The 14,143-nt window shown below is 38.9% G+C and overlaps 1 protein-coding gene across 1 annotated transcript in view; it reads left to right on the top strand.

Annotated features, from left to right (window-relative positions):
• Positions 1-1,830: 1,830 nt before the first annotated feature.
• The window catches only part of LOC137043058 (BTB/POZ domain-containing protein kctd15), a 56,890-nt gene continuing 44,577 nt past the window's right edge, over positions 1,831-14,143 (top strand). Inside the window, exon 1 of the mRNA XM_067419124.1 lies at positions 1,831-2,130. Within this exon, the coding sequence (XP_067275225.1) occupies positions 2,071-2,130 (60 nt within the window). The 5' untranslated portion in view covers positions 1,831-2,070. The remainder of the gene's footprint in view (positions 2,131-14,143) is intronic.

Raw genomic sequence — 14,143 nt, 5'->3', positions numbered from 1 at the left:
GTCCTTGTGAAACCTCTAAACATTTGGTATCTGTGCAAAGCCCTGAATGTGCTCTGTAAAGGACATCCTGACTCAAAATTGTGACGTGTATGATGTCACTGAAACTCACTGAAATATAGTGTCCACTACAGTGGACAAAAGTCTGTTACTGGGTCTCAGAGGACATCTCTGCAGCGCTTTTTCTGACCATATGCCAACCATGACCTGAGGCGACCTGCACAGTTCCGGTGCAGTGCCACCTAGTGGTCACAAGATATGAAAAGTTGACATTTTTGCTAACTTCTGATCACTTTGGTCAAATCCATAGACCGTCAAAAAAAATCACAAAACTGTTCAATTTAGATTCTGTGAATCATGCCAAGACAGATGACACCCAATTTTCCCATATCGGCCATTTCGGATTTTGTCAAATAATTATTTATTTTACGAATACATTGCTGCTTCATTTCAAAACTGCGTATGCGTCTACGCCACCATGACCTGAAGGTACTCAAGAATTTAGGGGGCAGCACCACCTTGTGCTCAAAAGTTATAATGAAATTTTTAAAAATACTTATACCTTTTAAATAATTTAGCCTATTATATAATTAATCTGGGGCTAGTTGCATAAACTTAGCCACTATGTTAAGACTGTGTCTTAAGCACTAATTTGTCCATGTTACGCCCATAGGGACGTAGGGATTTATTTTATTTTCTTAATTTGTGTGGATTCTGTTTTCTGTGCTTTTGTGTTCTGTTGCTCTTGCTCCTCCTACTGTCTGCTTGACAGGCTCATGAGTGCCACCTGAATCCTGTTCCAGATCGCTGAGTGGAGAACAAAGGATCCCGGATGAGCCCCCACTTGTTACGATCCTCCTTTCTAGTCTAGGGGCAGGAAAGGAGGGTAACAAAGTTGCGGAGAGAGACTGAGGTTTTTCTTCTGCAGGAGAGACTACTATCTTCTGGTCCCAGTGCTGTTGTGTGCTTATATGGTGTATAGTGTTTTGCCTGTAGTGTCAGGTAAAGAGCTGTGAAGTGTCTCAGCTAAGTTGTGTATAACCAATAGCAAGGTGCGCTGTTATGTGTTGCAGCTAATGTTTGCACTCCTAAACCTTAACTCAATCTGAGCAGTGTAAATTAATGTGAGCTATCTGTGAACATCAGCATTCTACTTTTGTTTTCTTAATTTTCTCACTGTAGGGAGGTGGACGCCTTTTGCTTTAAGACCCACCTTTTCTCCTGTTTTTGGTGTAGTAAAGGAGTTAGGTAATTGTTTCTGTATTTTCTTTCATTCCTTTTTGGTAGGCAAGTTATCCTTAATCTTTAGTAAGACTGTTGTGTTTGTTGTTTTGGCATCTCCCCTCCTGAAGTCCTGTTTGTTAATGCTCATTGTTAATTTAATAAGTCTTGTTATTTTGAAACTGGTATCATTGAGCCATGCGTGTCTGCCCTGGGACCTGGAGATGGCAGTTCTCTCATTCTCTCTCCGCAACTTTGTTACCCTCCTTTCCTGCCCCTAGACTAAAGAGGAGGATCGTAACAGTCCAACTAGCAATTAGTCAAAATGTAATCAGTCATACTTTTCTAATTCAAATTGGACCGATCTACCATTTTATGTAACTGATTTTAAAAAGTTAGGACCAGTCTTAAAGAAAAATTTAGATGACTTACTTTTAAGACTAGTCTAAGTGGTTTATGCATAAAATGTTCCGTTTTTAGTTCAAAACGGTGTCTTGTAAACGGCCCCTTAGACATCAGTCACTATAGGAGCCAAGTGTAATGATTGTTCAACCACTAGATGGCAGTGTGCACCAGTGGTGTAGGGTAGTAACGTGATATTTAAACTTCCTATGTTCTCAGAAAGGTACAGGGAAGGAACATGGGTCTTACCATAGATACACATGCTTTTAAACTCTGTAAGATATAGCCTACAATTAATTAAGTGTTTGAAATGGATATCGATGTGTGGACATTGTTTATAGGGAATCCACTACAAAAACAGTAGCCATGTTTTACAGTTCCCTCTGAGCCAAAACAACAACAACAAACTACTGTCATTTGGAAGAGATGGAGTGGAAGTGACTCGAATTTATGCTTTTCGATGGCAACACTATCATCGCGAAGTCAATCTGCAGCAGTCAGGTGGTGCAGGTCAGAGCTGTTATCATGTTCATTATTATTGTAACGTTATGTGCTTTGAGACATGAAGTAGTTTAATGCATAATGCTTTTGTGTACGTTTTGAAGGAGGCTGGCTTTAGATGTAATGCTTTTGAAGCTTTTGCTAACCTCGGTAAAAGTTGCATACCCTTCCTTTAACTCATCTTATATCACACTAATTTTACTTTTATAATCAGGAAACTCAAGACGCATCCATTTTTTTCTTCGTCATTGTCATTGAGTAGGCTAACTACGTGACATGTGACATGAATGTTCTATTCATGCTGTTTAAAGGTCAATCATCTCTGTAAATCACTGTGGAGACATTATAAATCATGTTGGATGAGGTTTTACCGAGTGATTTCACAGCAGCTGCTTCAAATGATCTTGTTGAATCTGTGAGTAAATCACATCAGATCCTGAGGACACAGACACTGTCTCGCATACGAACGAGTGTTCACAGTAAACACCGTCAGCTGAGAATATATTTAATTGGATATTTACTCTCCGTCTTAAACCATTTTTTAGACATTTGATGATGCCAGGATGACATTCGCGTAACGCTATTTCGTCTGACTGAATGTCAGAGCTTTGACGGAAGGACCGGCTGAAAACGGCCTAGCTAAATATAGGCTAATCATTTAATAAATAAATAGTGAAGACGTTCTGAGAATGTTCTCTTGCTTCTTCGTTATCTAAAGAGAATGTTCCCTGCAGGATTTTTTTTTTTTTTTTTTTGGTATATATTTTTGCAACCTAAAGAGAACGTTCCCAAAACTTTTTCTGAAGGTTATTACAATGTCCCTTGAAGGTTATTTATGGGGTTTATTTTTTTTAAGCCTTAAGAGAACTTTCCCAAAACGTTATCTGGAGGTTAATAAAATTTTCCTTGCAGGTACTTTTTTGGGTTTATATTTTTTATAACCTAGAGAGAACGTTCCCAGAACGTTTTCTGAAGGTTAATATGTTCCTTATAGGTTATTTTTGGTTTATATTTTTATAACCTAAAAGAGAACGTTCTGGGAACCAAGAAATTGTTATTTGGGAATCTATAACTCTATATATCTATATAACTCTATATATCTATATAACTCTATATATCTATAACTGTATATATCTATAACTCTATATATCTATATAACTGTATACATTTATAACTCTATATATCTATATAACTGCATACATCTATAACTCTATATATCTATATAACTGTATACATCTATAACTCTATATATCTATATAACTGTATATATCTATAACTCTATATATCTATATAACTGTATACATCTATAACTCTATATATCTATATAACTGTATATATCTATAACTCTATATATCTATATAACTGTATACATCTATAACTCTATATATCTATATAACTGTATATATCTATAACTCTATATATCTATATAACTGTATACATCTATAACTCTATATATCTATATAACTCTATATATCTATATAACTGTATACATTTATAACTCTATATATCTATGTAACTGTATACATCTATAACTCTATATATCTATATAACTGCATACATCTATAACTATATAACTTTATATATCTATAACTATATATCTATATAACTGTATACATCTATAACTCTATATATCTATATAACTGTACAGTCTTGTTCAAAATAATAGCAGTACAATGTGACTAACCAGAATAATCAAGGTTTTTAGTATATTTTTTATTGCTACGTGGCAAACAAGTTACCAGTAGGTTCAGTAGATTCTCAGAAAACAAATGAGACCCAGCATTCATGATATGCACGCTCTTAAGGCTGTGCAATTGGGCAATTAGTTGAATTAGTTGAAAGGGGTGTGTTCAAAAAAATAGCAGTGTCTACCTTTGACTGTACAAACTCAAAACTATTTTGTACAAACATTTTTTTTTTCTGGGATTTAGCAATCCTGTGAATCACTAAACTAATATTTAGTTGTATGACCACAGTTTTTTAAAACTGCTTGACATCTGTGTGGCATGGAGTCAACCAACTTGTGGCACCTCTCAGCTGTTATTCCACTCCATGATTCTTTAACAACATTCCACAATTCATTCACATTTCTTGGTTTTGCTTCAGAAACAGCATTTTTGATATCACCCCACAAGTTCTCAATTGGATTAAGGTCTGGAGATTGGGCTGGCCACTCCATAACATTAATTTTGTTGGTTTGGAACCAAGACTTTGCCCGTTTACTAGTGTGTTTTGGGTCATTGTCTTGTTGAAACAACCGTTTCAAGGGCATGTCCTCTTCAGCATAGGGCAACATGACCTCTTCAAGTATTTTAACATATGCAAACTGATCCATGATCCCTGGTATGCGATAAATAGGCCCAACACCATAGTAGGAGAAACATGCCCATATCATGATGCTTGCACCTCCATGCTTCACTGTCTTCACTGTGTACTGTGGCTTGAATTCAGAGTTTGGGGGTCGTCTCACAAACTGCCTGTGGCCCTTGGACCCAAAAAGAACAATTTTACTCTCATCAGTCCACAAAATGTTCCTCCATTTCTCTTTAGGCCAGTTGATGTGTTCTTTGGCAAATTGTAACCTCTTCTGCACATGCCTTTTTTTTAACAGAGGGACTTTGCGGGGGATTCTTGAAAATAGATTAGCTTCACACAGACGTCTTCTAACTGTCACAGTACTTACAGGTAACTCCAGACTGTCTTTGATCATCCTGGAGGTGATCATTGGCTGAGCCTTTGCCATTCTGGTTATTCTTCTATCCATTTTGATGGTTGTCTTCCGTTTTCTTCCACGTCTCTCTGGTTTTGCTCTCCATTTTAAGGCATTGGAGATCATTTTAGCTGAACAGCCTATCATTTTTTGCACCTCTTTATAGGTTTTCCCCTCTCTAATCAACTTTTTAATCAAAGTACGCTGTTCTTCTGAACAATGTCTTGAACGACCCATTTTCCTCAGCTTTCAAATGCATGTTCAACAAGTGTTGGCTTCATCCTTAAATAGGGGCCACCTGATTCACACCTGTTTCTTCACAAAATTGATGACCTCAGTGATTGAATGCCACACTGCTATTTTTTTGAACACACCCCTTTCAACTAATTCAACTAATTGCCCAATTGCACAGCCTTAAGAGCGTGCATATCATGAATGCTGGGTCTCATTTGTTTTCTGAGAATCTACTGAACCTACTGGTAACTTGTTTGCCACGTAGCAATAAAAAATATACTAAAAACCTTGATTATTCTGGTTAGTCACATTGTACTGCTATTATTTTGAACAAGACTGTATATATCTATAACTATATATCTATATAACTGTATACATCTATAACTCTATACAGGGAGTGCAGAATTATTAGGCAAATTAGTATTTTGACCACATCATCCTCGTTATGCATGTTGTCTTACTCCAAGCTGTATAGGCTGGAAAGCCAACTACCAATTAAGCAGATTAGGTGATGTGCATCTCTGTAATGAGAAGGGGTGTGGTCTAATGACATCAACACCCTATATCAGGTGTGCATAATTATTAGGCAACTTCCTTTCCTTTGGCAAAATGGGTCAAAAGAAGGACTTGACAGGCTCAGAAAAGTCAAAAATAGTGAGATATATTGCAGAGGGATGCAGCAGTCTTAAAATAGCCAAGCTTCTGAAGCGTGATCATCGAACAATCGAGCGTTTCATTCAAAATAGTCAACAGGGTCGCAAGAAGCGTGTGGAAAAACCAAGGCGCAAAATAACTGCCCGTGAACTGAGAAAAGTCAAGCGTGCAGCTGCCAAGATGCCACTTGCCACCAGTTTGGCCAGATTTCAGAGCTGCAACATCACTGGAGTGCCCAAAAGCACAAGGTGTGCAATACTCAGAGACATGGCCAAGGTAAGAAAGGCAGAAAGTCGACCACCACTGAACAAGACACACAAGCTGAAACGTCAAGACTGGGCCAAGAAATATCTCAAGACTGATTTTTCTAAGGTTTTATGGACTGATGAAATGAGAGTGAGTCTTGATGGGCCAGATGGATGGGCCCGTGGCTGGATTGGTAAAGGGCAGAGAGCTCCAGTCCGACTCAGACGCCAGCAAGGTGGAGGTGGAGTACTGGTTTGGGCTGGTATCATCAAAGATGAGCTTGTGGGGCCTTTTCGGGTTGAGGATGGAGTCAAGCTCAACTCCCAGTCCTACTGCCAGTTTCTGGAAGACACCTTCTTCAAGCAGTGGTACAGGAAGAAGTCTGCATCCATCAAGAAAAACATGATTTTCATGCAGGACAATGCTCCATCACACGCGTCCAAGTACTCCACAGCGTGGCTGGCAAGAAAGGGTATAAAAGAAGAAAATCTAATGATATGGCCTCCTTGTTCACCTGATCTGAACCCCATTGAGAACCTGTGATCCATCATCAAATGTGCGATTTACAAGGAGGGAAAACAGTCCACCTCTCTGAACAGTGTCTGGGAGGCTGTGGTTGCTGCTGCACGCAATGTTGATGGTGAACAGATCAAAACACTGACAGAATCCATGGATGGCAGGCTTTTGAGTGTCCTTGCAAAGAAAGGTGGCTATATTGGTCACTGATTTGTTTTTGTTTGGTTTTTGAATGTCAGAAATGTATATTTGTGAATGTTGAGATGTTATATTGGTTTCACTGGTAAAAATAAATAATTAAAATGGGTATAAATGTGTTTTTTGTTAAGTTGCCTAATAATTATGCACAGTAATAGTCCCCTGCACACACAGATATCCCCCTAAAATAGCTCAAACTAAAAACTAAAACTTCCAAAAATATTCAGCTTTGATATTAATGAGTTTTTTGTGTTCATTGAGAACATGGTTGTTGTTCAATAATAAAATTAATCCTCAAAAATACAACTTGCCTAATAATTCTGCACTCCCTGTAGTGAAAATGCTGTCTGTCCTGCTTAATCCTATTTAATCCCAGCACAGAGTTGTTTGGAAGTATTGAGAGCTCTATGACTCTGCATGGTCCGCACGATACGGCCGTTATCTGATTATATGGATATATAGATTTTTATAGATGTATAGATTTATATAGATCAGTGGTCGTAACTGTTTTTCAGCGGCACTGGCCAAAACGTAATTGGTTGGAGCGAGAACATGCTACGATTGGTCAGCACGATATGGCCATGATCTGATTGGCTTAAGTAGACGGACGGGTGGAGTCTACGTATTTGTGGATTTGTGTGAGTCTAGATGCTAGAAATGCTTCAAAAGCCACGTGCTGTGCTCGGATCCACAAATGTGCAAGAAGAGATCCACAAATGCAGAGGAAGCGATTTACAAATGAATGCAATTTATGCAAGGCAGAGTGTGTTTGTGACATCAAAATATATGGATGTGTGGATTTTTTTGTTATTCACAAATGTCCTTGTATTTATTTGTGAATCTAATTCATTTTTGGGAAACTCCGGCATATATTTGTGGATCTCATTCTATTGATTTGTAATCGCTTTACATTTATCTGTGGATAACAATATATTTGTTTGGAATAAAGCTACAATAATACCCCCATACTGTAACATCTCAACTGTTATCTTCATGTTGAAGTCACACGTAACTGAAGTGTGAAAGTGTAGTGATGAACAGCAGCCACATGGTGGCAGCGCTGGCGTGTGAATCTGAGCTGGTTCATTACATTACAGTGAAGCAGACTCAGATTTTGATATAAAAGAGTTTATAAGTGGACTTTTAACCTGTAGTATTAATCGGATGTCACAAGATCCATCATGAGAAATCACACTGAAAATCTACTTCACTTGCGTTCAGTTAATTCACCATGAAATCAAAATGGGCTATTCTTATTTCTTATGGAATATTGCTGTGTTTATTATAAATGATTTATTCGTGCACATTAATATTTTTGTTACATTTTTGTTCCTGGTAATCTGATGACGAGGACACCTATTTCTTGTGTTCATGTCATGTTGTAATTACAGTAATATCGAGACGACCTCGCTCTATGAAATCCTGAGCGCTTTTTACAAGTTGAAATATCATTAATTACGGCATGGTGTGAATGTGCATTTCGTTCATAATTAAGCGTAATTTTGTGGGAATAAAACATGGAAATGATTTGTGTGTTTTATCCTATTGTTTACCAGAGGTGGACAAAGTACACAACTCTACTTGAGTAAAAGTACTACTGGTTAATATTACTCCGTAACTAGTGAAAGTTGTAATTAAACAGATTATACTTAAGTTAAAGTACAGAAATATTTGCTTTTAAAAGTATTTAAGTATCTAAAGAAAATGTCCTTTTTTATGTCAATGTATTATTATTTTATTATTGTTGCATTGTATAAATGCACATTATGACAGTCAGTGATGCTCCATCCGACATGCTAGAATACGACTAACTTAAACTCATTTAAATACTTGTATAAAAGTTACTAAACACTTTACAAAGCGCTGTCACTTTAAAGAAAGTGAATGCACAGACCCTATACACATCTGATATTCTCCCAATGGTTTACTCTTCTCTTTCTCCCAAACATTTACATTTTTAACATTTTATGAGACATACATCAAGTGTATGCCAAATAAAATTTAATCTAATTATGGCAATGGGTGACACAAATTTTCTTCTTCCATTTCGCTATAAACTGAGTGTTCAAAAAAGGTTGGAAAACTTCACATGATAAGAGTCATATAAGAGTCATTACTGATAGGCTGTCTGAAAAAAGAAAAGAAAAAAGGCTTTAGAAACGACTTTTGACTTTGAGGACCTTGATAGAAATGTAGTGGAGTAAAAAGTATGACATTTGCCTTTCAAATCTAGTGAAGTTAGTCATAAGTTTCCAGAAAAAAACAATACTCAAGTAAAGTACTCAAAAAGTGTACTTAAGTACAGTATTGTTTACTGTGTTTTGGTTCTTTTGCTGTTGTCGGCTATAAGGAATAACTCAAATCTTTTGGCGGAGTGATATGGAACTGTAATGCGTTCCTGCTGGAACTACTTTAGCTGTGCCTTTCCTTGAAAATAAATGCACTCCTTAGAACGGGCGTCATCCAATCAGATTCAAGTATTCAACAACAGCCCTGTAGTTGTTGAATTCACAGAGAATGAGAGAGATATTGTAGTTTATATTGGTACTTTGTTAGTGGGCGTATTTGGGTGTCTGCAATGGGTCTCTCTCTCTCTCTCTCTCTCTCTCTCTCTCTCTCTCTCTCTCTCTCTCTCTCTCTCTCTCTCTCTCTATGGGAGGTTTGAGGTTTCCTCCGCTCTCTCCATCAGTCTCTATGACAGGTTGCTGTGGGGGGCCTAAACCTTCCCATCATCCCGTGGGTCAGGATAAATGGATCTCCCTCACAGCACTACATTAATACTCCGTCCAGAGGAATGAGGAACTCCTGAGCAGCCAATCAGACAGCAGTTATCAAAGACACGCCCACAGACAGAGAGAGAGAGGGAAATTAAGCAGTACCGATCTGATATTTGATTGACAGATCATGCTGATGAATCAATAAACTGATATAAACTGAAACATTTCCTCCACCATGTACACCTTTTGTTCTGAATACTGTTTGTGAAGTTCATGTGCTGATTTTTATTTTATTTTTTGCCTTATGGAAACCCATTTACACCACATAAGAGCAAATGCTTTGGTAAATCATAATTATGACATAAAAAGTCAAATTGTTAATTGTCAAAGTCAAAATTCTGACAAATTGCCTCATAATTTTGACTTTTTTGCCATAATTTCTTAAATATAACCTAGTTTGTCGACGTTTGTCATAATTTTCACTTTTTATCCCATAAATGTAATTTTTTTATCATAATTTCGATGTACTATGTCAGTTTTTTTATTTCATAACATCACTTTTTATCTCATAAATAGGACTTTTTATGTCATAATTATTAATTTTATATCTGATCAATATGACACGTCATAATTTTGACTTATTTGTAATTTCAAATGTTTTTTCTCTATGTGGTGTTAATGGGATTCCATAATTAGTGTAAGATTGTAGAAAAATCCACAGAAACAAGAAGTTACTTTATTTTCAAATAATTTAGTTTTCCCTCCAATACAGCACACTCAGAGACAATGTCCACTGGGGGGAGCTGTGTGTGTGTGTGTGTGTGTGTGTGTGTGTGTGTGTGTGTGTGTGTGTGTGTGTGTGTGTGTGTGTGTGTGTGTGTGTGTGTGTGTGTGTGTGTCTGTGTGTGTGTGTGTGTGTGTGTGTGTGTGTGTGTGTGTGTGTGTGTGTGTGTGTGTATGTGTATATGCATGCATGCTATATTTCACAAAATGGCATGATGATTATTTGAAAAGCGACTTCCTGATATAAAAGTCTTGTAATGATAAAATAAAATGCATTTCCTCCACACCCTGTAGTCCTGGAGCACTTGTTTGTGCATAATTAAAAAGTCTGTGTAGTAATGGGCCGCATCTGTCTCAGCAATAATAAGAGCTGGAAATACCTGCTCAATAAACTCACGCATGCAGATGTACAACGCATGCCTATTTTCTCTCATAGAGACATACAAATATAGACGACGTCCATGAAACCCATTTCACCGTGGCACACAGCAGAACATGAAGGCCATTGAATGGGCTCAGATAACCGTAAAATAATAACAAGAGACGTTGAAATGCAGGGCTGAAAATAGACCAGCGAGGAGGCAGTGGGTTTGGGCGCAGCGCTTCCGGCGTGACTATTAACGACACCTGCTTTAGTGCCGGAAGGCGTGATTGTTATTCTTATAGGGTCATGCATTAATGCATACACGCTCATTTACATACCCCCACCATGTGCATTCCCATATTTGAGTGATTATTCCTTTTGCTGGCTATAATTCAAAAGCCGCATTATTCAAAATATCAAAAAACAGTTGATTATGGCATGCTGAAAATATGGCATCCATCACAGTGACATTTAAAGAAAGGCAAAAGCAAAGATTGGATATGTTTCCTCATCAATATGGAGATGCTGCGTTAATTTTTGAAAAGCCATTGTTGGCTTTTATTGCTTTTATAGGCGCACTGCAGTCGCCCAGAGCGATGGATTCATCAAAGACAGATGCACAACGATGAGCACAAGAAGCGTTTCTGATGTTCTCATGACAGAAACATTCACTGAGGAACAACTCAAAGTACCAGACAAAATGTATAATACACAACGGCATAAATGTGAAAATTTCTTTTTGTCTCCCTAACAATTCATAAGAGTGCCTTTGAATTGGCCACAACACATCATAAGTTGAACTGAAATTTGAATTAGATTGACATTTAAAGAGATAGTTCACCCAAAAATGCTTTCTTCCATTAATAACTCATGTCGTTCCAAACCCAAGACTTTCGTTTATCTTAAGACCACAAATGAAGACCTTTTTGATCCTTTGAGGGCTATTATTATTATTATTTTTATTATTATCAAGTTTGAGCTTCAGCAAGAACCAAAGAGGTTCATTCTGTTTTCAGATAACTTCATAAAAATGTATTTCAGAAATAAAAGCTTGAAAACACTGTAAAGTCACTTTGGATAAAAGCACTTGCCAGATGCATAGACATCAAGCAAATCTCAGACCAGATCATGGTGTAAAAACCAATAATATTTCTAATCTTCACATTTAAGTTAAAGGACAAGCTTACAATTATTCCCTACACAGTGCACTGGCTGAATCATTCCCTATCCCCTATATAGTGCACTGTCTGATCGTTCCCTGTCCCCTATATAGTGCACTGTCTGATCGTTCCCTATACCCGATATAGTGCACTGTCTGATCATTCCCTATACCCTATATAGTGCACTGTCTGATCGTTCCCTGTCCCCTATATAGTGCACTGTCTGATCGTTCCCTATACCCTATATAGTGCACTGTCTGATCGTTCCCTCTACCCTATATAGTGCACTGTCTGATCGTTCCCCATCCCCTATATAGTGCTCTGTCTGATCGTTCCCTATCCCCTATATAGTGCACTGTCTGATCGTTCTCTACCCCCTATATAGTGCACTGTCTGATCGTTCCCTGTCCCCTATATAGTGCACTGTCTGATCGTTCCCTATCCCCTATATAGTGCACTGTCTGATCGTTCCCCATCCCCTATATAGTGCACTGTAGGATCGTTCCCCATCCCCTATATAGTGCACTGTCTAATTGTTCCCTATCCCCTATATAGTGCACTGTCTGATCGTTCCCCATCCCCTATATAGTGCGCTGTCTAATCGTTCCCAATCCCCTATATAGTGCACTGCCTGATCGTTCCCTATCCCCTATATAGTGCACTGTCTGATCGTTCCATATCCCCTATATAGTGCACTGTCTAATTGTTCCCTATCCCCTATATAGTTCACTGTCTGATCGTTCCTTATCCCCTATATAGTGCACTGTCTGATCGTTCCCTATCTCCTATATAGTGCACTGTCTGATCGTTCCCTATCTCCTATATAGTGCACTGTCTGATCGTTCCCTATCCCCTATATAGTGCACTGTCTGATCGTTCCCTATCCCCTATATAGTGCACTGTCTGATCGTTCCCCATCCCCTATATAGTGCACTGTCTGATCGTTCCCTATCTCCTATATAGTGCACTGTCTGATCGTTCCCTATCCCCTATATAGTGCACTGTCTGATCGTTCCCTATCCCCTATATAGTGCACCGTCTGATCGTTCCCCATCCCCTATATAGTGCACCGTCTGATCGTTCCCTATCTCCTATATAGTGCTCTGTCTGATCGTTCCCTATCCCCTATATAGTGCACTGTCTGATTGTTCCCTATCCCCTATATAGTGCTCTGTCTGATCGTTCCCTATCCCCTATATAGTGCTCTGTCTGATCGTTCCCTATCCCCTATATAGTGCACTGTCTGATCGTTCCCTATCCCCTATATAGTGCTCTGTCTGATCGTTCCCCATCCCCTATATAGTGCACTGTCTGATCGTTCCCTATCTCCTATATAGTGCACTGTCTGATCGTTCCCTATCCCCTATATAGTGCACTGGCTGATTGTTCCCCATCCCCTATATAGTGCACTGTTTGATTGTTCTCTACCCCCTATATAGTGCTCTGTCTGATCGTTCCCCATCCCCTATATAGTGCACTGTCTGATCGTTCTCTATCCTCTATATAGTGCACTGTCTGATCGTTCCCTATCCCCTATATAGTGCTCTGTCTGATCGTTCCCCATCCCCTATATAGTGCACTGTCTGATCGTTCCCTATCTCCTATATAGTGCACTGTCTGATCGTTCCCTATCCCCTATATAGTGCACTGGCTGATTGTTCCCCATCCCCTATATAGTGCACTGTTTGATCGTTCTCTACCCCCTATATAGTGCTCTGTCTGATCGTTCCCCATCCCCTATATAGTGCACTGTCTGATCGTTCTCTATCCTCTATATAGTGCACTGTCTGATCGTTCCCTATCCCCTATATAGAGCACTGTCTGAGCGTTCCCCATCCCCTATATAGTGCACTGTCTGATCGTTCCCCATCCCCTATATAGTGCACTGTCTGATCGTTCCCCATCCCCTATATAGTGCACTGTCTGATCGTTCTCTATCCTCTATATAGTGCACTGTCTGATCGTTCCCTATCCCCTATATAGAGCACTGTCTGAGCGTTCCCCATCCCCTATATAGTGCACTGTCTGATCGTTCCCCATCCCCTATATAGTGCACTGTCTGATCGTTCCCCATCCCCTATATAGTGCACTGTCTGATCGTTCCCTATCCCCTATATAGTGCACTGTCTGATCGTTCCCCATCCCCTATATAGTGCACTGTCTGATCGTTCTCTATCCTCTATATAGTGCACTGTCTGATCGTTCTCTATCCTCTATATAGTGCTCTGTCTGATCGTTCCCCATCCCCTATATAGTGCACTGTCTGATCGTTCTCTATCCTCTATATAGTGCTCTGTCTGATCGTTCCCCATCCCCTATATAGTGCACTGTCTGATCGTTCTCTATCCTCTATATAGTGCTCTGTCTGATCGTTCCCCATCCCCTATATAGTGCACTGTCTGATCGTTCTCTATCCTCTATATAGTGCTCTGTCTGATCG

The sequence above is a fragment of the Pseudorasbora parva genome, chromosome 16, assembly GCF_024679245.1.
Source record: "Pseudorasbora parva isolate DD20220531a chromosome 16, ASM2467924v1, whole genome shotgun sequence".
Classification (NCBI taxonomy): Eukaryota; Metazoa; Chordata; class Actinopteri; order Cypriniformes; family Gobionidae; genus Pseudorasbora; species Pseudorasbora parva.
This window is presented reverse-complemented; position numbering and strand designations above follow the sequence as displayed.